Source organism: Carassius auratus, chromosome 27, assembly GCF_003368295.1.
Source record: "Carassius auratus strain Wakin chromosome 27, ASM336829v1, whole genome shotgun sequence".
Taxonomy (NCBI): Eukaryota; Metazoa; Chordata; class Actinopteri; order Cypriniformes; family Cyprinidae; genus Carassius; species Carassius auratus.
Window position 1 is genome coordinate 14,386,257 of NC_039269.1, and position 25,124 is coordinate 14,411,380.

Below are 25,124 nucleotides of genomic sequence, written 5' to 3' on the forward strand. Positions count from 1 at the left end.
CAACAGAAAAATATATATATATATATATTCCTTAATAAAACAGACAAATTTTTAGGACCATTTAAGATTTATTTGTTGCATTTTTATGTTATTTTCATGAAAATTTAACTTTTCTTTATTTTTTTATTTGTTTTGCAAATTTATAATGCACTCATTAATAATAAATAACCTAGCATTTAATTCTATTATTATAATTTTCTTCAAGCAAAGTATTGTTTCCTGTTTCTTTTGAACCTTCTTTTGGTATTAAAAATAAACCACAATAGAAGAACACTTGAATATTTCAGATATGTTTGAATATTAATTATTATAAATAAACGATTGCAATTAAATATCCATTATTTATAACTGTTGTTATCTATTATTAATATTCTGGCATACATTATTTGAATCCTTTGAAAAAAGTATTCAATAAGGATTGAATTTAATTTTGTAGCCCTGCTGTTACTCTGAAGAAATTTTAGATCAATTCTTTGTCTCTGTTGGTGGGATAGGGATATATAACTACCTTTTGCAGCTGTGTCAGGTTATAATTGACACTAATTACATCGATGAACTTTAGTTAGTATCAAACCACTGTGAGGTGAAAAAAGCCACTAATTAAAGGCTTGTAAGCAGCCCTCAAACACTTCCTCTGATCAATCAGGTCATTAAAGAGTGATGTAGAGAGAAGGCTTCATCAGCCTTGCATCCTCCCGAGGAAAGGGTGAGAGACAGCCAAGAGAGAAAGAGAGAGAGGTGTTGATACATTTCTGAGCATGGGGATTTTCTGTCTGGAATGTCAATGTCTAACGGAGAAAAGTCCAGGGAGAACTATGGTACTCATCTTTGTACTTCATCTTATGTTTTTTTTTCACACTATGGAATATAACACAAACTGAATGGTGCATCACTGTAGTATTGATGGGATATCTGTGTTATCTGAGGGAGACATGCCTGAGTTTTGTTTGTCACTTTATCAGTAGAAAGCAGACTGTTAAGGGGTTGACGGCCAAGTTGAGAGTCTCTGATGACCTTCTCTATCTGTCCTACTCAGTTATAAAGTACTTCATCCCATCCTTTGGTGGTAAGTCTTATCTGGCTTTCCAAACCATGAAGGCCTACCACACTGTGCGCATTGCCATGGAGTTCAGGGCTTCGGAAATGACAGGGATATTGCTGTACAATGACCAAAAAGGCAAAAAAGACTTCTTGTCTCTGGCACTGGTTCAAGGACATGTGGAGCTCAGGTAAGTAACCAGTGAAAAACCCCTACATTTGTTACATGCTGTAGGGATGGAAATCATTTCTTATTCGGATTGATTTTCATGACCATTACAGATCCATTAACCATTTTATTTTGTGATTTTTCTCTGTGAAGGTTTAACACTGGTTCTGGGACGGCTTCAGTGATCAGTAAGGTCCTGGTAAGACCGGGTCGTTGGCATCAGCTCGTAGTAATGCGTAACAGGCGTAATGCCATGCTGAGTGTGGACAATGAGCCGAGCATTGAAGGACAAAGTCCCCCAGGAACAGATGGACTCAACCTGGACACAGACCTTTTCATCGGAGGAGTGCTTGAAGACATGATACCAGAGTAAGAGAAGCTCCAGAACGCCTCCGAATAACACTAACAAGAGCCTCTTTAGTCTTGTTAGAAGCCATAATGAAACAATATGGAAAATAATAACCTAAACCACTGACGGTCTAAGATTGTCTTCGCGTGTTTGCAGAAACCTGCCAGAACAGCTAATATGACTTAATAAGATTGAGCAGAAATAGCCAAATCAAATTAGCATCAATCAAAGATGTTGTGAAACACCACTTGAGTGTAATTGAATGTTTTTCCATCTGTTCTCAGTAAGGAAAATAGTGTTTTTTCTCAAATGAGAAGATGACGTCTTTGTTTTTTATTTGTTTTTTTCCTTTAAAAATTTCACGCTGTTGTTTCAGTTTCCATGTCATTAAAGAATTAAGATGAGCATTAAGGAAGAAAGGACTGACAAGACCTCACTTGTTCTTGCAGTGTAAAGGAGAAGACATCAGTTTCAACAGGCCTGGTGGGCTGCATCCGCTTGCTGGACGTCAACAACCTTGTCTATAACCTGCAAGAGAATGGCAACAGCATTCTGTACGGTTCAGGCGTGGGAGAGTGTGGCAACAATCCATGCCTGCCGAACCCCTGCAAGAATGGAGCTTCTTGCCAGGTCAAAGAAGCAGAGTTGTTCCACTGCAAATGTGTCAATGGTTTCTCTGGTAAGTACATCTTTTCACTTAAATGGACACGTAGGGTTTCTCTTGTTTCTATGTTTAAAGTGTGTGTTTAAATAAAATAAAACAGAAATACCTCAACATATTACATATACATTAATATTTGTAAGAATATTTAGCATATTTTTGCTATATATATATATGTATAGTATAGTATATTTTATATATTGTATATTGTTTTTGCATTATTTTAATGAGCCTTTGGGAGAGAAATGTGTTTTCTGGAAAATAATTTAATAATGGAAATTAAATAGCATTAATTTACTTTAAGCAAAGCATTTGGCACAGCCATCAGGACAGGTCTCAGTATTTCCAGTGCCAATTTATTCTTAATGCCAATGTTATGATGAACATTTTTCAATGTCTGCCACATGAAGTTTGTCCAATCTTCAACAAAATTGGCTCAGGTCATCTTCAGAGCAAGATTCACAAATGGATTTCAGATTCTCAAAACCGCTTGACTGTAAAACACCAACACATTTGATGGTGATGCTGCCAGACAGAAAGTTGTAGCTGTGTCTTGGATCTTAGAGGGAATTTTTTTCATTTTATTTTTTACAAGGCAGAACTGATAATGTTACAAAAATAATAACACTATTAAAATAATTTTACACCATAACAGCTTTAATTGTATTTTTAACAAATAAATGCAGCCTTGGTGTGCATAAAAGGAATAATCTATTAAAACATCAAGAAACCTTACCAGCTCTAAACTTGTGAAGGATAGTATATATTCCACTGTTGTGCTTGGCCTTGTAATTACTGTTTCTGGCTTTCTCCTGTATGTCCTGTATCTCCTGTATCTTTGGTTTCTCACAGCATAAAGAACGGTAGGAGTCATCCACACAGAAGATACAGTGTTCTCTGTTCACTTAACTTCACTTTTTTTCTCTCTCTCTATCTTGCCGTGTTGCTCCAGACATTTGAAATATCGCCCAGAGTGAATTGCTCTGTTGTTCTGCTCACAAGACTTTATTGAACAAGCTTTATTATAATACAGTTCAATATCCACCACTTTATTTCAGTGCTGCAGAATGGCTGCAATGAGGTGTGTAGGAAAATGAAGACCCTTTGAAGTAGAAGTGTACACAAAGAAATTGGCTGGAGGGATAAATATGTGGGTTAACCTTTAATGTTTAAAGAGCAGGATTGTAAGTTGGAGGGTTTGCGCACTGTCTCCATGAGAGAGCAAAAGAGAGAGACACCTAGCAGAGAAGGTCTTTCATTACAGCAAGCAGCAGTTGCCGCCTCTGGCGTGATCTCCTACTATCTTCTTTGTGATGATGGGAGTGTTCTGATGAGACTAGAAGCGCTGACCTGATAGAGTTTCAGTCTCTCAAACCAGGAGGGCACTCAAGCACGACGTGAAGCACTATGGCATAATCTAAATTGGTAATAATGTAAAAAAGAATTCTATTAGAAAACCTCTACACTCTTAAAAAGAAAGCTTCTTTATCAGAATCTGTGGTTCCATGAAGAACCTTTAAAGGATTTGTTCATTCAAAAATTTCTTGATAATTTACGCACCCCTGTGCTATCCAAGATGTTCACGTCTTCCTGTCCACTTAAATGGTGTCCAAATTGTTCTATTGCATCGCTGCAAACCCCCCACCCCCACCCCTTTCGGAACCATTCCTTTTAAGAGTGTATTTAGGTGCAAATTCATATTCTGACATATGCTGACTCAGTCCATCTTTGTAACATTTCCAGGCAGCTGAATCTCAAACAGTTTGTCAAAGTCAAGTTTAAATAACATATTTTATATCGGCAATAAGATCCGACAACACTGGTATCATGAATTTAACTTATTTAGCTCGAATCATGGTAAAAAAAACTTTTTTTCACAGTATTTATATTTTTCAGATAATATAGCTATTAAACAAACCATTCTGATTGGCTCCGATGGGCGGCAAATTAATTTCTCTGATTCATTTCATTGCCAGTGGTCCATCTCCTCCTCTTCTTACCGTGAATCTGTGACTTAACACGCCAGTTTGTATTAGGGTTGACAGGAAGTTGTTTGATTTCTCTCCAAGTGACCTTCTTATCATCTTTTGTTTATGCCACAATTTCTGTTTACAGGTCCAACTTGCGCTGATGCCCACAACCCTTGTGACCCCAATAAATGTCACCCGCCATCACGGTGCCAGGTCCTTCCAGAGGGAGGATACAAATGTGAATGTCCAATGGGACTTGAAGGCAAGCACTGTGAAAAAGGTACAGTACTACATCATAGTAAAACTACAGTAAATGAGCGTATCGACTGCCCTAAGGACTGAAATAACTGCTGCTTCTCAGTTGTAATTTCAGTATTGATTTTTGTTAGGATCGTTTGGTCTGACTTATTTGATATTTGCTGTAGAATTGTCAAGGGAAAAAAGGGCTGATGTTATGGTGGGGAGGTCAAAGTGAGATTCTTCAGTGGGCACCATACTGTAAAATAGGTTTTACCAGTATAATGGAGAGTCAGCACCTGGGAGGTGATTTGAAATTCTTTTCCCTTTCACACTGTGTCTGAGTTGCCATCCTGAACTGGAAGATCAAGCATATGGTACAGTAGGTGGGGTGGGGGGATTTCTCTCCTATGGGAGCTGGACCCTAACCAGGGAAGAGATGCTTCGTTTTGATGCCATTTCAAAGCTTTTATTAGGACTCTCACTCTGTTGCACTGCTCTCTCTCACCTCATTAAAATTCCAACAGATGGAAGGTGGGGGGTTGGGTCCAGCCCTATAGACTAGGACATGAACCCCTTTAAATGTAGGTTAAATAAGCCTATTTCTTGCAATAGTGCGTACCCACTTTTTTCAGCAGCATTGGTTCTGGAAATATTTTTCCCATTCATTTTTTCTATAGAAAAAAAAAAAAAACTTCAATAAAGAGCTAAAAGCCATCAACCAAATTAAACAAACAAACTTTGATTTGAAGGAATTCAATAATTATTGGTGGAGATTTCTTGCAGAATCTTAAGGAGTGTAGTTTCTCATGAAGATTCCAGCTGTTTAAACATAATAATTTACATAGATAAGTTTAAATAGTGTGGGCTCAGTCAACAGAAGCACATACAGTTTATAACTGTTTTTGAACCTGATTGTCACACATTGTAGAGCTTCCAAATCATTTACATCACCATCAAGTCTTTACTGACTGTTAAAAACTTGAAAAGCTTCATTTTCATGACTATCATTGCTGCCTGTCTGTATCAGCGATACTATTCCAGTATTTTTATTAACAATATGATATCACTAATAGTGGGCGGGCCAGTTTCATCATTCACAAGGTACTCCAGAACTGCAATATGTCATTGCACACAAATCCAAGCACCTGTTCAACTATCATATGAGAGGGGCCAGAGAGTCACCTTTTTGTCTAAGAAAGTCTCCATTAGCGAGTGATTAAAATAAATTGAGTTGAACCAGAATCAATGATTTGAGCACATCCATCAGACAGAGTGTTTTTTTTTATGGCTTGAATCAATGAGATGAGTAATTCTATCAGTCAGCTGCACATCATGATTAATGGGAAGTCAGTCGGGCAAAGTGTCCAGGGAGAGTGGCTGTTTCAGATAAGAGACTGTCCCGCACTGTTTGGCTTTTGTGAAATGACTAAGTCAGTTACAGGAGAGTGCGCCCTTATGGGCAAGGTCTGAAGGGAAAACACATGCAGCATGCTGAAAGAAGGAAATTTGTTACGTAAAAGTCTAATCAGGAAACACTTGACTCTTAAGAGTTACACTACACTATTGTCTCTAAAGCACTGCTGGCCGAAAGAATAAATAAAGAATAAATGAAAAAGTAATGCATGATTTATCCATTAGCAGCTATTTAGAAATTAAGAGTTCTATAGTCAGTGAATTGTTTACAAAGCAGTTGCTTTCATAATGTGGTGTATTTCAAAGAAAAAATATATATATTCAGTGAAAAAAAAGTGAAAAAAAAATGCTAGTTTGCTTAGCTATCCTTAATTCTACTGCTAATTTACAATATGTTTGTGATTTACAAAAGTGTCATATACTTTCTCTTCTACTAGTTTTGTGAAAGTGGAATGTTTCAAATAAAAAATGCTATAGCTTAATGGAATATTTCAAAATTAATATGTAAAGGAAGGATTGTTCAGTTTTCAGTAATTTACCAAGCATCCTGTACTGTTGAATGCTGCCAATTGCTGAGCTGCTATTTCTGCAGTGCACTTTGTAACTTTCCATTTTGACTCCTCACTTTATTGTGGTGTATGAAAGTGGTGTGTCTTGTAGTACAATAGCGAAGCTGCGGCTGTGTTAAACTATAGCTAATTAGATTTTTAATCTCAGTCTACCATCCCAGACTGAGCATGCGCTCATCCTGTGTAATTACTACAGGTCGCATGCTGAGCTGAGTGGCAGTGCTATGTGCTGATGTGTGTGAGTGTATGTGTGATTATGTAAGCTATATACAGTGTCACTGTCTGGGCTTATAATTGGAGGAACATCTCAAACACATTGTTATCTGCTAAGCATAATAGACTTTTTCACATTTTCCAGTGTCAGACAAGGGAGGCGCTTACATTCCTTACTTTACTGGAGACTCTTTCCTGGAGCTCAAGGGCCTTCATCTCTACGGCCAGGATCTGAGGTATTACATTAAATATTGACTATTGTTTATTGCATTTAATATAATAATGCACATAGTAGTGTTATATTTGTATGTTAGTAACATGATTTTATTAAGTAGAATAATTCTATTTTATATGATAGTGTCTTGTATATTAATAATTCTGTGGTGTGCTGTATATTATTAATACAATAATAATGATGGTGTCAATCATACAATAAATTAAAGAAACATATTTTGTGTAACGTTTTTCTGTATTATTGTTAATAATAATTTTTAACAGTTACTAAATATCTACGCTTCTTTTCAGACCAAATATCTTTTTAATGATGCCTTTTCTCAGACCATTATTAAAAGAAATACTTGGCAAACACCACTTGTTTAATTATGCTCATTTGAAGTTCATTTCGATTTCGGACATGTTGGATTTGATTTCAGTAATTATGTTCAGTTGTTTGAGCTGTTAACTCCGTAATTAGTCCATCCGTTTCCACAAATGTTGAGGCATATTTGCTAGCTAAATGCAAACATTGTTTCTCACACAAGGAAGAAAACCTCTCTTATGTGTATAATTGAACTATACTTATTCGTTCATAGGCAAAAGTTCAGCTTGACTGTGGTTCTGTTGGCCAACGACTCCAAAGGAATGATCTTCTACAACGGTCAAAAGACTGACGGCAAAGGAGATTTCATCTCTCTCTCCCTGAATGATGGTATCCTAGAGTTTCGATATGATCTGGGCAAAGGGCCAGCTGTCATTAGGTAAACAGCACTCTCTATAGTTATATTCAAATGCAGTTCAATTTAAATGACTCCGCTGGGTTGTGTTCAGTTACTCTTTCAGTTATCTAGCTGTAGCTTTTGGGTTTATTTTCGTATTTCGTTCATTTAGAGGGGCAAATAAACATTTTTGCTATCTTTTTGTGTGTGTTTGCTACAGGAGTAAAGAAAAAATCAAGCTGAACGAATGGAACACAGTGAGTCTGGAGAGGGCCAGCAGAAAAGGAGAGATCAGCATTAACGGCAAAGACCCCGTCAGAGGAGAGGCGCCGGTAAGAGATCTCTCTAATGCTAATGCTGACCTATAGGCCACAAACATTACCCTTCTTTATAAGAACAAGTCATACTAGCTGTTGACTCCACTTGTTACTCAAATTGCTATGCTGGCAGTGTCAACTGTGATTAAAAAATGACTAAATTAAGATTCTAAAATACCAAAAACTTTAGACCCCACTATAAAACATGGTATTGAATGACTACCATATTCACATTCCATGATATTGACATTTCAGATAATACTATGGTATTATCATGGTACATTTAAAAGAAACCATGATATTACCATGATGCTAATTGATATTCACCAGAAAGTCATGCTTTGTTTGCATTCTGTGAAGTTTAGTTTGCTGCTTTTCACGCGGGGTCTGGGGTGCATGTGTGGGAAGCTTTCAATACGTCCCTCTTTTATGCCTCATACTTGTGGTCTTTTGCCCTCCATTTGCTTTTAATTGCCATGTGGAAGTGACTCTGTATGTTGTGCTATGGATTGGCACCCACTCAGATCAATCCCAGCAGCCTCTGTCTGAGCTCGTGTCAAACCCGAAGTACGACAGCAGAACAATCGGGACGCTCTCGTGCACGAATCGAGGCCGTGTAATAATCTCAAAACTCTCTCATCCTCCAGTTATTCTAAATAATGTAATTTGTGATCAGCTTGATGTAGTCTTACGCGTAGGCACTTAAGTGTGCCTTTTTCGCCATTAAATCTTCCTAGGTATGATAATTGTGTTTCATTTCAGCAGTAGAGGAAGGCAAATCTTATTAAAGCAAGAGCGTGAGAGGATGAGAGACGAACAAACTGTGAAGAAACCAGAAGGGTCTTGTTCCGTCTGCAGCGAAACCCGGAGAGAAATGCTTTCATTTTGCTTCGATGGCCTCAGCTGTTCCACTGAACAGACTCTAACTACACTCCCATATCATAAAGCAAATATAAATAATGCGGGTGCAGTAGTGTAAAACATAGCGCAACTTTAATGCAATTTCTGATTTACTCTGAAAATTTGTTTCCGAGGCACTGTGCACACATATATTTATTTACTTGTGAGCTGCATGCTAAAAGTCTTGCTTGAGCTACGCCTGTGAATATTTATTCCTCAGGATTACAGTTGACTGCATGTGGTTCTGTTCTGTGTGTACTGACATCCTCTCTGTTTTCTACACTGGTAACATTTTTTTTTCTTCCTTCCCCTGTGCTCTTTTTGTGTGCTGTCTGGATATAAGAAATCACGCAAGGTAATGACTGAAGTCTGAAATCGCTTTCTCGAATCCACATTCTCATTCCCACCAAAAGCAACTGTCCATTTCAGCTTCATTGTCCATTAGTCAAGATCTGGTAGAGGATCAAACGAAACGAAGGCAAGGTTTTTTTTTCTCGTCTTAAAACTATTCCATATGCTGAAAAAAGTGAAGCAGAGACCAGCTGGTATGGGGGCGACAAGGGAGAGAGTTATCATTTGACCACCATTGTTTCAGCACCCTTCCGACAACAATGAAATGTCTTCATTAGTCTTGTGTGGGAGGGCCATTAAACCACATCGCTGTGGATGTAGACTGCGAAAGAAATGCTGCTGGTGTAGGAGAGAAAGGGAGTGTTATCAAGAGAAGAAAGAGATGTGAGAGGAAGAGTGTGTGGTACAGAGCTAGGGGTTGGTCTTTTGGCACATTTGTTTTTGGACCCTTCAAGGGTGTCTTACTTTCTTTTCTTTTTTTTTTAAGGTGGTACCAGTGACAGTCTTGGCTCATTTCCTGCCCTAGGCAACATAAGACATGGCCAGAGAAATACATTCTATAAATAAGTGCGAGACATGATAGTCTAGTGGTAGAGTTTCTTTTAAGAATCCTAGGGGTTTCAGATGTTCAGATGAATTTTTGGGATAGGGTTAGATGTCTCTTATGTTATCCATCTTATGCTGTGTTTTGCAACATTAAATGTATTTAATGTCACTTTTGATCAATTAAATTAATCATTGCTGAATAAAAGCATTACTTTTCTTCCAACCCTAGACTTTAGAATGATATTATATAATTAATAAAGAGACATTTTAAGTTTTTTTTTTTATTTTAATTAATGTATAATATTATTGGGTTTTAATGTATTTATTTATTTATTGCAAGGAAACCTTCTGAACCTGACAGCTAGTGATGATTTTGATTGTGAACAACTTTGACTTTTTTTTAAAACAATATAATTTTCAGTTTAAAGCAAATGATCTGCATTTCTACCAAATTCTTGGCTCTAAAATTGGAGGGGGCATGTGCCAGTTTAAGTGGGCATGATGTTTCTGGGCCCTTGGGCAAACTACCTAAATAACAATGACAGTTAGCTATTCACTTCACCTGCTCAGTCTCAGTCTCAGTCTCAGCTTGTGTTGGCAGAGAACGGCAGAGAGAAAATGTCTCTCCCAGCCTGTGGCTGTCGGTGCATTGCAGCTTTGTGTCAAGACTTCTCATTGCACACGTCTCGGACCACACGAAACAGCAGCTGGGTGAAAACATTCCTGGCTATGCTGTCTTGGCCCAAACGCATGCTTGGACTGGCCTCTGGGTCCGTAGCCAGAGCTTTTCAAGCCTTCGCTTGTATCCGTACTTAGCTATTCTTCTTTTTATATCTCCGGAATGAGAGCTGGACCACACATCAGAAATTGGCATTGCTGTTGATGTCCCATCTTTTTTTTTCCCCGGCAATTAACTTGCCTTTCCCCCAAGGCAATTATTGGCCTACATAAAATAAAGATTTGTAATTCTATTCAAGTAGAGCCTCTCACAGAAAAATCCCTCTGTAACCAAAGCGATTTTAACACAGGTTGGAGAAACGCTCATTTCATGGTCATCTGCATTGTACTCTTTACACCAATTAGAGTTTACAACTCAAGATTTTAAAGGTCCGAGGAACAATTAGGCATCCATTACATTCTTTCATTTAAAAAAAGCATCCTTATCAATCATCCTAATTTCAATTGCTTCAATTTTCTCTCGCTCTTTTCTACCTCTTTTCCACCTGTCTAATATGTTAGATTCAGAGTAATTTACCATTCAGGAAACTGAGCTTAAATCAATTATGGTTTTGCAATACAATACTTACACTGATGTGGATAAGGATTAGGGGTAAAAGTTGAATCAATAAGCCTGCTGATTTACAGTAAACATCCACTATTTTACTGATTTTACTGCAGTTGCTCTACTAGATGGCCCATGAAAAAATTATAGCCATTTTATTTGCATTAAAGGATGTGAAGTGGACAAGGAACATGTCATGTGGTTTCTCACACTCATTTTTGTACTCTCCAGAATCAGCACACAGATCTTAATCTGAAGGAGTCACTCTTTGTGGGCGGAGCCCCTGATTTCCGCAAAGTAGCCAGAGCTGCTGCGATTAAAGATGGATTCAAAGGGGCCATTCAGAAGGTGAGAGTTATCATGGATGCATTAAAGTCATGAATTTCCATTTGCATCCCATTTTACTTCCATCAGTTGATGTATGTTTAGAGTGAAACAGGATATTCAGTGAGAATAAAACTGAATTTTACCCTCTGGGAATTACATGGATAGTAAAAATGAAATGTTACTTACCAGAATGAAGCCAAATCTAAATGTGATTTGCAAAACACCCCCTAAATAGCTGTTTGGCTGTTGGTTCACATCGTCCAATAGCCTGTACAGCCATAATGTCATCCGAAAAGCACATTTTTTGTTTTTTTAGAAGCACAACTTAGTCTATTTAGACACAAAATTACATAGAGAACACACTTTTTAATGTTTTCTACTAATGAATCCTCCAAAGTAAGATCAGGAACATGAATTAGAAAAAAGGAAATAGTTTTGACGCCAGAAAATAGTTTTTGAAAATAATTTTGATATCTTCATAGATTACTCTGATGGGAATTCCAATCCTGAAAGCTGATAACGCACTTCACTCCAGTGATGTGTCCATGTATCCCTACCACCCCTGCTCCAAAGACGTTTGTGAGAACGGAGGCCGCTGCAACCCCCTCTTGGATAGCTACGAGTGTGTCTGCCGCCACGGATTTGCTGGACAGCACTGCCAGGACGGTAAGTGCCTTATTTCATCAAAACGATGCAAAATCGTATTTCCCAGTACAGCCTCTCCTCCAACTCCTTCACACTCCTTTAAGGCAGGATTTGCATACGTCTTTTGAATATATCAACACACAACTTAGTTAAAAGGAAATGCTCATGGAAATTTCACCCAGTCATTTGCTCCATATGTTGATTTAGCTGAATCCACACCTCAAAACTTTTAGAAATAATACCAGCCATCATCCTTGTTCGATTTGTTCTGCTCATCACAAACACACATTGGCACAGTTGCAAGAAACCCAAGAACTTTTACTTACCTCATTAACCTTGCTGGCTCCTACTGTTGTATCTTTAACCTTAATTAAGCCACAAAAGCATAGAGCCTGCAATATATCACGCTTTCCACCTTTGTTTTAATTAAACAGTGCTGTGTCTCATATCGATTAGTGGAATTTCACTCTGTCTTCTTTCCTCCCTTCCAGCAATATACGAGAAATCCGCTGGGGACTCAGAGGCCATTGCATTTGATGGTCATACATTCATCGAATATCACAACGGAGTCACCAAGAGGTAATGTCAATGGCCTCCCCAATGATCACGATCCGCCCTGAGCATCCCATCTCTATATTAGCAGTCAATGAGGGGTGATGACAAGCTAGATTACTCTGGCCCTATTTAAGGTCCAACGTTTTTCCTCGTTTTAGCTAATGGTTTGATCTCATCAATTACCACTTGCACCGGCCTGTCTCTTTGGTTTTCCATGAACCCAGCCTGGTTCTAATTAACATAGCACCCGAAGGAGTCTCGTGACTCCACTACGATGTACCACACTTATGCGCTGTAATGAACCTTCCCCCACCATCACTAGAATCTCAAAACCACACGTCTCCATTACCTAAAGCACCATGGATGGTCATGTCTTGATAATTGCTTCCTTCATCACTTATCAGATGATTTCTCTTCCTTTGGTTGGTCTGATGTGTCAGCGGTCAAGCAAGCACCAATTACGTCAAGCGTTTTCTCGGTTTCTAGTAGAAAAAGGACTGCATTTTTAACGCGTCACAGGTGTTATATATTAAATTGCAATGTCTTTACCAGTGTTGAGGAAGCTACTTTAAAATATAGCTTTCAAAGCTACTCATATTTGAAACTAGATAAATTACAGTGAAAATTCCCTATTGAAAGTGTCAATATCTACACTGAAGGTTACTTAAAATAGTTGACTTCATTGAAACTATTTATAAAGCACATATATAAGGGCATTTTTCTGGCACAAAGGATCTCATTTAGGATAACCATATTTCAATTTGAATTTAAATTACTGTAATTTACACATGTTGATTCAAAAATATGATGAACAGCAGAACTTAGCTAAATATTTGACTACAGTAACTCTAAATCCATTTCAAATTAATTGGTCCTTCCAGTCCTACATGTAAGTCGGAATCGTTTATAACTAGTTGACATTAGAAACATTTTACTGTCATTACTGCTTTTTACTGACCATACAACATAGAAATGCATCTCAAACCACCTATTTCACAAACTAGCATTCTGAAACGTGGTGAATTTTAGTGTGGGACTCATCTCTGTTATCTGTAGTATATGTGTGTGTTTGTGTCTACCTGTCTTTCTCTGTACACAGCTTTTGTTGTCTTTGTTCTTGTCCGTCTGTCTCATGTGAGTGTCCTCTGTTGTCTTCCTTCTGCTCTCAAGCCAACTGACCAATGAGATCCCAGAGTAAGTAACCCAGAAACATTCTGGGATGGATTTGATTAAGCAAAACTAACATTTTAAAAGACAAACCATTGACATAACCCAACACAAGGCTTTCTTGTTTTCCCTTGTATTCCCATTTACATCACATTCAAGAGAATTTTCATCAAATATACATAAATATCTATTTTTCCAGGAAAGGTAGTTTTTTATCTGAAACCAGTTTCAGGAATGCATGCTTGGCATGAATGATGATGAGCATTGTGGTACTCTGATATATTCCCACAGGATTCATGCATGGAAATACCTGAACTGACTGGAAATATGTCTGTGTGTATTCTTATGTAAAAAAAAAAAAAAAAATGAATGAAGCCCCATTTTAACTGCAAGTGTTATTTACCTTTTTAAAGCACAATATACATCAATATTTTGTTGGTATTTACAGCTGGGTTTAAATGGCATTTTGCCGCCCCATTAGGGAAATGTTCAATCTGTTATAGTGTTCCTTTTAGTGATTCTTATTTTAAATGATTTGTTTCCTTCTGAATGTAATTAAGTGTCTAAGTGGCTGCTCTAAGCCCTTAAAAAGCTGGCAGCTTGATTAAATGGAATTATGTTATGTATTATATGCTCATGAAAAGTTCCTGCCCGGCTTTTAAGCCACGTCATTTTGTTTGTCAAATCACTCCCAGTAATTTCTAATAATTATGCCCAAGGATGAAAGCAAAAGTGACACATTAATCAAGGATTTGTCTCTCAAAACCGGACGCAATTAAAGAGGCTCCGTCCAGTTGAGAAAGCGAACCACCGCTGGCATCAGTAACTGTTAGGAACAAGGCCCTCTTCATTGACTTTCACTATTCTTTGTGTTTAATGCATGTCACTTCCTGTAAAAATGAAGTGCCGGATTAAAATTAATCTCAACCAAGAAAGCTGACCTGCCCTTCAAAATGAGTGTCATCAATTTAGCTTGATCTGGTTTTGAACAGAGCCCTTAAAGTTAATGAATTCCTCAGATGACGCTGGCATAGTGGCGCCGCATCTGTGGGAATTGAGTCATATTTCTGTTAGTATTTACTGTGCTCTTCATCTGTCTTTATTCTCTCTCTTTAGCTCAGCAGCCTTGGATCAATTTACCCATTTTGACCATTTAAGTGTCCTGTTCCTAAATGCGCTTTTTTATATAATTGGCTTTTGACAAAAAAAAAAAAGTCTCTTTTATTTAGTTTATCCAAAACCTTGTGAGCTATCTTGCTGCCTTTTTAGGAAGCATAATAACTCTCACCCTTGACCAGTTATGCTTTATATAAGCAGAAAGGCACGCCACATAAATAGAAACTTGACTCGCAATTGATTTCAGTAGAGTTTGATGTTAGCATGTTGCTAAGCTAACAACAGCGTAGTAGGCCTTACTATACAGCTTCAGCTCTGCACAGTTCAAAAATGATAAGAACAAGAATATTTATTGTTGTCAGCCACTTTAACATTGTAAATACACAGTTTGAACACTGCACTGTGCTTACGTTCAGGTAAATGAAAATCTTAAACAAAAGTTACATTAAAATGTGTTGTAACAAAAGTTACATAACTGTACTGTACTTAAATGTAAAAAAAAATCAATGTTAATAATTTTTTTAAATGTAATCTTTATGTAATTTAGTGATTCCTCTGCGTAACCACTAGAGGGAGCCTGGCACTTTGAGAGCCACTGATTTAAATTGTACCGACATTTGCAATTATGTATTTCAGAAAACACAACAAGAGTATGTTATCTTTGAGACAAATATATATAACACACCTAATGCATGGGATTCATATCTTATTTCAACCATATTTAAACATTAAAGGTTGGTCACGTGCAGGCTGTTTTTCAAACGTTCAACATTAAACGTTGTATCAACGTTGTTTCAACGTTGAAACAACAACTGACCTTATTTCTACCATATTTGAAATTTGAAAGTAGGTCATGTGCCGGCTGTGATGCTTAAGCTATGGTTAGTGTAGCAAAACTGTGGTTAATTAGTGGTTAAACTCACTTAGTTGCTCTTTCTCCTGCTTTCTTGCTCTCTTGACTGGTTGAGAATGATGGAATCATTGATAAATTGCAGTAATTCAATCATGTGACAGCACAGAACAATAAAAGCAGCTTGTCAGTACCACTGGTACCGCCGATATAGTCTTCCAATGTTATTTCTCTGCCTATGCTGGCATAACAACTGAAAGACTAGAATAATTTAGTGAAGTCACTCCAGCTCTTTGGTGCGGATCTTCTTATCTGTATGTTATGCGATCCCTGTTCTTCCCCTCCACCCTTTTGCACTTATTGCATGCCTATCATTTCTTCCCTTGCTCCTCTAAGCCCTGAGTCACTGGAGAACCCATCTGACCAGAGGTGAGTCCCCTCTTTCTGAACTGTTTCTAATGGCACGCCGTCCTCCAACACTCAGCCACCCTGCAGAGGCTAAAGGCCAGGGCTTTTGTCAGGTAGCATGTCGCAGCTTGCACTCTGAAATCATGTCTCAAATATGTTCATTTGTCTAATACACAAGCCTAGATAGAATATGTGGAGTACAACTGGTAACACATATAGACACATACACATACAGAACAAAGGTGCCAATGCACACAAAAAAAGCTTGAGTTCTGTGACTGCAGATTCTTTGTGGACCTGCTAAAAATATTAGAGACATGTACTGACTATTCCCATGTGAGCCACTGCCCCCTATAGGTGGACAGCATAAACCACTCTGATCACTTCAACTATGAAAAAATTATGCACTACCCTATTATGAAAGCAGCTGCTTCTGAGATTTTTTTAAAAGCAAAATACTCAAAGCAGTTTTGTTGCTCACCTCCCATTAGGATCTCAAGCATCTAGAACATTAGAATGTTCTAGATACTTGAGATCCTATTGGGACATGAGCAATAATAAGCTCAGCTGAGTGGTGTATACTTACAGAGAGCTGCCCTGATGCCGAAGCTCTGGTCTGGGGCCGTGCAAAGGGAAGGCCTATGGAAAGAGTCCAGTCAGCACATTACATGAGTCTCACCGGGAAAGAATTCAATTACAGCAAATAATTATTCAGCTTTGCACCGTCAAAGGCTCATCAACTGCATTAGCGTAATGAAAATCTGTCTTTTTAATCAAACAAATTAAGATGTGTTATTTCCAATTCTCAAGTCGTAAGTAGAGCTGCTAATATTGGGATTTGAAATTTGACTTGTCAGTCGGGCAGAGCGTCTGATTTTACGCCTGTTTTCAGATTAAATGTTCCTCAAGACGGCACGTATTGTTTGACTGGACTCCTCCTAGGTTAAATTCTCGAAAAAAAAAAAAAATGCACCAACGGTTTATTTATTCACCCAATCTTTGAAAGGAAACACAAATTCTGTGCAAACAAGCTCACAAATAAACACCATCAGTGATATCACAGTTTGCACACCCATAGAGAAAGTGTCTCTATTTGCTGCACTGTGGCGTGAAGATGCGAGTGCAGGCGCCATCTGCTTTCTTTTCTTCTGTGTACCGTGTCCGTTGTCTTGTTCCTCTCCGTTTTGTCTTTGTCTTGTCTGTGTTTTTATTCGTGTTGTCACTTGTCTTTCTCCTGTTTACACGTTATCTGATTTAGCAAACAAGCCCCCACACACTTGCTATTCTGTCTCACAAATGCGCTCACGTTCTCAAATAATGGCTCTCTTGATGCCACAACTGCAGGTACACCGCTGGGAACAAAGGAATTGTTGTAAAAATAGCTGCTTTTGTTTTTGGTGGCGTATCTGTGGGTACTAGCAAAGGGGCAGAATGCGAGGTGTGTTAGATTAAACCGACTCCCCGTTGACCTGAACAATAGCTTGCTCGGAGTGACACCGTCCTCCCTGAGGACGGGCAGATGTCACTTTCTCGATGCCTTACAAGGGAGTGCTGCATCCAGGGAACCAGATCAAAACACAGATCAGACGGCAGCTGATATGAGCTTCCTTCCTTAGCGCTTCCTGCACAGGAAGAGAAAATCTAGAGCTTGAAGGCAAATTAGGAAGTGTTAACTTGGAGATAACCTAAAGTGTGTCACCAGCCCTCTCACACATACACGTGTTTGAAAGGCCCTTCCCCCATTAGCATGGCCTAGTTTACCTAGTGTCATACAAACCACATCTGTTCAGTCTGTTCATTAGTTTATCAAACCCTTACTGGGACTTTGACTGTATCAAAGTTACGTTTTCACTCATAATTGCATCACTGTTGTTGATAAAATAGCAGGTGAGTTAGGGTCACATACACGTCCCGTGGCATCTCTGAAATGGCAGTGGATTCGTGACAGCATTTCCTGTCTCTCTTTGATCTAGTGAGAAGGCCCTGCTGGTGAATAAATTTGAACTGAGCATCAGGACTGAGGCTACTCATGGTCTGATTTTGTGGAGCGGAAAGGGAGTGGAACGCTCCGACTACATCGCCCTCGCCATTGTAGACGGCCGTGTGCAGATGACCTATGACCTCGGCTCCAAGCCTGTGGTGTTGCGCTCTTCTGTACGGGTCAACACCAACCGCTGGATACGAATCAAGGCCAGCAGGTAAAACATTATTCCATCATTGCCTCAATAGTAAGGAATTTTTCTACTTGCCAAGGCCAATAATAGTGGCATGTTGTCCAAAGCTTGCTTCAGGTTCATGACTACAAGTGTAAAGCTGCAATCTTCTTTTTTTCCCCTCACGACAACAATTCTCTATTCTCCACAGAGCGCTCCGAGATGGCTCGCTGCAGGTTGGTAATGAGGCAGCTGTCACTGGGTCGTCACCCTTGGCTGCCACACAGCTGGACACAGACGGCGCTCTCTGGTTGGGTAAGTCCATCTTAGGCCGCTTTGCACAATCGTGGTTCATTTACAAACCATATACATAAACCTGCTCCGACACACCGAACATCAACAGTCCCACCTTCACTTGTGAAATCTAATGAGATCTTCCCCCAACATGAGCGCTTTTGATGAGCTACATCTCTTGTTACCCCTGAGCATCACTCAATATTACCTAATTATGTTTAATTAATAAATCCAGAATGAGTCTTTTCTATAGGGTGTTTTAAAAACCCTAATGTCTCAGTGTTTGTCTTTTCTTTCTCTTTTGACAAACTTAAAAGGGCTGATTTATTCCATTTTAAGGTTGCGTGAAGTATTTCAGCACAGGCCAGCCAGTAGAGCACAGGCCAGCCGGTGGCTAGAATACATTATCCTCAGACAGCCAGAACATCAAGAGCCCCCTCCGAAAATCCCTTCTTTCAAATGTCATTATTTATTTACTTATTCAGATGTAATTCACTTGAAATTAGCCCTGTCGATTCTACCGTTGCAAGCGCACAATCCGATTAAAGGGGAAGCACGTGGGGAGGTGAAAGGAAGAGAGAGAACTGGGTCAAACGTGAGCGAACTGTAACGGGCAGACCTTTTTCGCCGTGCTCAAGAGCAGGAGACAGTGCTTGACTTTCAACAGTGTCAGGTCCCCGAGGGAGGCGAGCGTAACTCTTGCTCAGAAAGCTGTCAGGGAACGTCCCCAGAGCCTGGCCTCACAAAAACAGTGTTTGATCTTCTCAGCTGTTCCTGAGTGTAGTGTCTCTATTGAGTCTCATTCTGACACCCCCACCTTACACCTTCAGTGTCTGTCTCATGCGTGATTACGTTTTTAACAGTCTTCTACTCAAAGTTTCCATAAGCCACAGACTTCATCAGCCTTTAATAATATATAATTCTATGGTTTGCCTTCATGGTGTGTTATTTCTCAGGTTACACTCAGATATTACCCACCATGCAGGCAAGCTACAGGTCATACTGTAGTTCAGCTGACATATGCTGTACAGTACAAGTGTTCGTGGTAAAAAAGAAAAGATTGTTGTAATTGTAAACATTTGTAATATCTTGTTGAAAAGACATTTTTTTAAGTTCTTTGTGTACTTCGTGTTCAAGTTGATTTCATAAGGTTTTGAAAACTTTTTATAGAATTTTAAAGAAAATTATTCATTTGATGCCTCTTAAAATTGCAAAGGGAGTAATCAACAAGTTAAAGATAAAAGCATATACCCATCTTAAAAAATTGAGATTAAAAGCATTACTTATAAATATGGTGAATTATTAATTCACAAGAAAAAGTGTGTGTGTGTGTGTGTGTCTCGCTAAAGTTTTTCTTGCTAAAATGTTATTATTTTAATGAGTCTTTATGCTCCATTTTACAAATCAGGATAGGTGTATCACCCTGACATTTTTTACTTTATGCCCCCAAAAATATAACACATAATATAAAATTAATCAGAAATGAAAAAAAAACATGCTCATCATAGAAGAGCCGTATTTCTGAAAAATAAAAAAGTATCATCGTCTTATATCCAATGTGATGGCATGCATTTCTTACAACCTCTTGAGAGTTTTAAGTGATTAGATGGCTTTTTATACCAATTTTGTGATGCCCACTACTAATAGAATGTTTTATTCAGGTTTATTGTGTGAACATAAAGTGCTGTGCAGTATATCATGTACACTTGATCTGATCTTGTCCATTCCTCTCGTCTTCAGGAGGTCTGGAGGAGCTGTCCGTAGCTCGCCGGTTGCCCAAAGCTTACAGCACTGGCTTTGTCGGCTGCGTGAAAGACATGATAGTCGACGGGGTGCAACTACATCTGGTTGAGGACGCCTTAAACAGTCCCAAAATATTACACTGTTCTGCCAAATAGTTCCTCCCAACACCATGTCTACTGCTGTAATTATTTTTCTATATTTTTGTATAATTTTCTTTGCCTTTCATATTAGAAAAAAATACATTATTTTAATTATAATTTTATTTTGTTTTCTTTGTTCCCCCGTCATTGCGTCCAACCATAATCATGTCACCAGTCAGCGAACATGGTGTCACAAGACAAGCAAAAAGTGGTATTACATCTGTCCTGTTCCTATGACAAACAGCAGAACATGTACTTGCTCATTACTTGAACAGTGGCAGATGAGGTTGGTGCTGTTTGCCGTCTGGATTGCCTTCTCTCACTTGCTGCCCAGCAGTCATCATACATTCCTCTGAAGAACTGCTGTGGCCCATTACTACATTTAAAAAAGGTCTAAAAAAAATGACTTTCTGCTTTATCAACGCCACAGCAACTGTTAAATACACTGAGCAAGACTATATACGATATTCCTCATTTATGATACCACTAACAAGGGCGAAAGCTTGAAGAACTTGGAGCTTTTGAATCCTGAACTGTTAGTAGCTGACGTAACATTTAGCATTCCTCAAAATTCACTAGTTTGTTTGTTTGGGTTTTTTTTCATGCAAAAATCATTGACCTGTGAGATGTAATAAATAGTAATGAAATACATGAGACTGTGAATTTTGAAGATGCTATTTTTGTTGCAGTCATTCGTCTCATGTGTTGTGCATATCTAAAGAGCAATTACACATATATAATATATACATATAAATATACTATATGACCATTTGTTGCATGCATCTTTTTAAGTGTTGAGTTGATTTTGCATTGGTTTTCTTGATCTTCATCATTCCATTCAGGGCAGAAATGTAGCTGACTACATTGCAATCTCGACATATGAACATTCAAGTTGAGAGATACTGAAATTTTTATATATTATATCTGCTATATGTCTATCTGGACTTCTTGTGTTTGCGAGTGTGTGTGTGTTCGGAAAAAATGGTTGTTGCAAAAACTCAACATTGGGAGGCGCTGTAACACAGGAAGAGATGAGAGACTCAAAACACATCAGATGGACTAAAACAGCATTGACATCCTTGGCATGTTCCATCATCGAACAAAAATCATGTATTCACTGCTTCTTTTTTTTTTTTAATCGTATGTCATTTGAAAATGTCGCTTTAAAATGCTGCCAGCACTTGCTATAAAAAAGGGATGATGTACAGTATGTAGACTCTTTGCATCCCTAAGACCATGGCCCCCATAACAGCTGTTCATGTTCAGTGGTAACCAGTTAAAATAGTAATGCATGGGTTTAAGTCAAGTCAAAATCCCAAGACAAATGCAATGCTGTGGTGCTGTTTCTGTGTAAGAAATATGAGTTTGATGCCAGATGCTTTGCAGTATTCCACTAAAAATATGCCTGTTCAAGGTGAAGAATCACCTTGTAATTTTATTTTACATTTTTTAACAAACCCTGGAACATGCAAGATCATAATCGCTATCATGTACATCCCTGTGATTTTTCAAGTGTAAATTTGTTACTGAGGTTTTGTTTTAGTATTATACACTGGAAGCGAGTCTGAGAGCAGGGTGGAGGATTGGGGAACATCGATCTGGGGATGTCCAGTGTTCCAGACTGAGACCGGGAGCCCTTTGTTACTGCACGAGCTGTATGGACCATCCTGAACTTTTCCAGCGGACTAGATTTTTGGATCACTTTTATATTAATCAGAGTTATTTTTTGACATCCTCCTCACGTAGCTTTGCTCTCAAGGGATGAGGCTCATGGTGAGGAAATCTGCTTTGTGAATGGAAACTGAGAAATGCCTTAAAATCATTCGCCGTTCATCGGTGACAAAAGTTCCTTTCCATATTGTTCTGTGCTCTCACTTTAGCCAGTATATACGCCTCATTCCCATTATGTAAATTAATTCATAAATGTTAATAATTATATTAATAATGCTTATGAGAATTTCCAGACGGCCTCAATAATAGTGGTCCTGGGCTCTACAAAAATACTGTTTACTGTACAAATACTATTTTCAGTATATTATTTATGTCTTTAAAAGGATTCTCAGTCTGGCATTTGTAAACTACTGTTTTGATTGATTGATTGATTGATTGATTGATTGATTGATTGATTGATTGATTGATTGATTGAACTAGATCTGATTGGCTGTGAATGCACAGAATGAAAGGCATGATCTTACCATTACTAACTTTATTACTCGTGTCTTGTGTTCCAACCACCATAAAATAAAATGTAAAACAAACTGACCTGACTTTCTGTACTCCTGATAATGTCTGTGAATAAATCCCTCCAGTTCCCAGAGTCTCCCTATAGTGTTATTGTATATTATATTACATATCAGATGTTTGGGATTGGTAAGATTTTGTTTTGTTTTATTTGTATGTTTTATATATATATATATATATATATATATATATATATATATATATATATATATATATATATATATATATATATATATATATATATATATATAAAGTAAAACAGCACCATTGTGAAATATAAAAATTTAAAATAACTGCTCTATTTTAATACATTTTCATATACATTTATTTATTTATATAGCAGTGTCTATCTACTATATTGTATGTTTAAGTGTAATTGTTAGTCAACAAAAAAATGCCTATATATTTAAACATCGGATGTATCACTTCATAAGCCCAATAACATGCAAAATCATTACCCTGATGAAGGCTGAATAGCAAAACTGGCCATCTTAACATGTATAAATAACATGGAAAATGCATTGGGCCAATATTAGAATCGACCATAATACCAGATGAGAAATGAATTTGTTTGATTATATGCACAGCCTTTTATGTCAACAATATATGGAATGTTTCTGGAGTGTTTCTCATTTTAAAAGTTTATTAGACTATTTATTTAGCTATCCTTGCTATAATATTGAAGCCCTGAAATAACAATAAAATAATAATATTATAAGGTTTGCTTACAGTAATCTAAATTTATCAAAGGGATAGTGTATTATTCATTTACGTAACAGTTATGCTCCTAAGGGGATATAAAATGTCATCAGACATGACAAGCTCAGGGTTGCCTGGAGATGTTAGAGAAACAGATCTTGTCAAAGAACTCTGGTACTTGGGGTACTCGAAGGTTTCAGTACACATGCTCACAGCGGTGCAATAAAGAGGCTTTTACTGCGTGTAAGGCTTCAGCTGTCTGGCTTCATCAAATGATCTGTGGCTCCTATTGTTCCTCCTCATGCATGGGGTTTTAGTTTGGACTTAAGAGTCCTCGGTCTATAAGGTCAAGGGGCATCTTGGAACAGAGCTTGTGAACAGCACTGGCTCTTCCTATAGTGAGTGATTTCCTTCACACAAAAACAAAGTCAACCACATAATAAGCAACCACTGATCAAGACACTTATTTTGTTACTAAATGCATCCCGGTTTTGAATGAATCATCAAGTGTATGAGTCAATGACTCGCTCATAAACACTGTCACTTGTTTAACTCCTGAATGAATCAGTGTTTTTGAATGAATCAGCTGAGAAATTGATTCAGGTAATATACAGTACATACTATACATATAAATAAATATGACATCAATATAACATAATGGATCATATGACTTAAAACGTTGAAATTATGAGATGAAAAATCCTAATTATGACATAACATATTTATAATTAATTAGAATTTTTGTCATAACTCATAATTGTGATTTACCAAAGCATATTTTCTGTCTTATGTGGCAAGAAATGGGCATCCATAATATATAAAACATTGTGAACTGTCCTCAGGTCTAAAATTTGAGACACGTTGTTTGCATTGGCTCTATACACTGCACAGAAAAGAAAGACTCACTGTCTAGAGAGAGAAATCCATATATAAAGCCCTGCATTTCAGATAATTGCATAACCACGTCCCCCAGCAGATTAATCTTTCTTAGGGCCAGTGACGTCACGGCAGTCATGGCATTGCTGCAGTGTCCACAGCTGCCACCATCAAATCACCCCAATGCAAATGGGGTCAGGCCCAAATGGAAACTGATGAAATGAAAGCAGAGTCAACATTAATGTTGTGTATCTTCTAACAAATATAGCAGCATTGCAAATGACAGAGTAATAATAAACATGCCTGGAAATGAACTAAAGGTGACAGTTACATGGAAGGAACTGCTAAAATAAAACTGGAGGAACTGAAGTCAATGTATAGTACTGTGTATATACATCACTTCTTTATGTGCCTCTCAGCTGCATGTTTTTTGGACCTCTAAACATCTGACACCTCCACCAGTGAAGAATTCAGCTGCCAGCAGGTGCTAAAAATCCTCTTACACAAGATCATATCATAATATCTGAAATGTAATCAATTAAATCTTACACATTCTTAGACATTCTTTGTTTTCATTTATTTAGTTTTAGTTTTTAATACTTCAACTTAATATAAATGATAATAAGAAATGTTGCCCTGGCTATCTGAAATCAAATGTTTATATTAGTTTAGTTAATGTTATATATATATATATAGAGAGAGAGAGAGAGAGAGAGAGAGAGAGAGAGAGAGAGAGAGAGAGAGAGAAAGAGATTGATAGATAGATAGATAGATAGATAGATAGATAGATAGATAGATAGATAGATAGATAGATAGATAGATAGATAGATAGATAGATAGATAGATAGATAGATAGATAGATAGTCAAAAGTATTAAATATTAAGTCATATGAATTACAGTAAATGGTTTAAACTGTGAGATTAAAAATCATAATTCTGACATGAAAATGAAATTAA

At 37.7% G+C, this 25,124-nt stretch overlaps 1 protein-coding gene across 6 annotated transcripts in view; it reads left to right on the forward strand.

Annotated features, from left to right (window-relative positions):
- Window positions 1-22,671, forward strand: part of LOC113045587 (agrin-like) — a 141,155-nt gene extending 118,484 nt beyond the window's left edge. For 3 of the 6 annotated variants that reach the window (XM_026206024.1, XM_026206026.1, XM_026206028.1), the window contains exons 23-36: window positions 1,037-1,229; window positions 1,361-1,576; window positions 2,006-2,235; window positions 4,333-4,467; window positions 6,768-6,858; window positions 7,435-7,599; window positions 7,778-7,889; window positions 9,118-9,129; window positions 11,185-11,301; window positions 11,763-11,946; window positions 12,417-12,504; window positions 17,995-18,219; window positions 18,386-18,489; window positions 20,209-22,671. In XM_026206024.1, coding sequence (XP_026061809.1) covers window positions 1,037-1,229; window positions 1,361-1,576; window positions 2,006-2,235; window positions 4,333-4,467; window positions 6,768-6,858; window positions 7,435-7,599; window positions 7,778-7,889; window positions 9,118-9,129; window positions 11,185-11,301; window positions 11,763-11,946; window positions 12,417-12,504; window positions 17,995-18,219; window positions 18,386-18,489; window positions 20,209-20,366 — 2,030 coding nt within the window. In that variant the 3' untranslated portion in view covers window positions 20,367-22,671. The remainder of the gene's footprint in view (window positions 1-1,036; window positions 1,230-1,360; window positions 1,577-2,005; window positions 2,236-4,332; window positions 4,468-6,767; window positions 6,859-7,434; window positions 7,600-7,777; window positions 7,890-9,117; window positions 9,130-11,184; window positions 11,302-11,762; window positions 11,947-12,416; window positions 12,505-17,994; window positions 18,220-18,385; window positions 18,490-20,208) is intronic. The other 3 variants (XM_026206027.1, XM_026206029.1, XM_026206025.1) reach the window with 2 other exon arrangements.
- The last annotated feature ends 2,453 nt before the right edge of the window (window positions 22,672-25,124 follow it).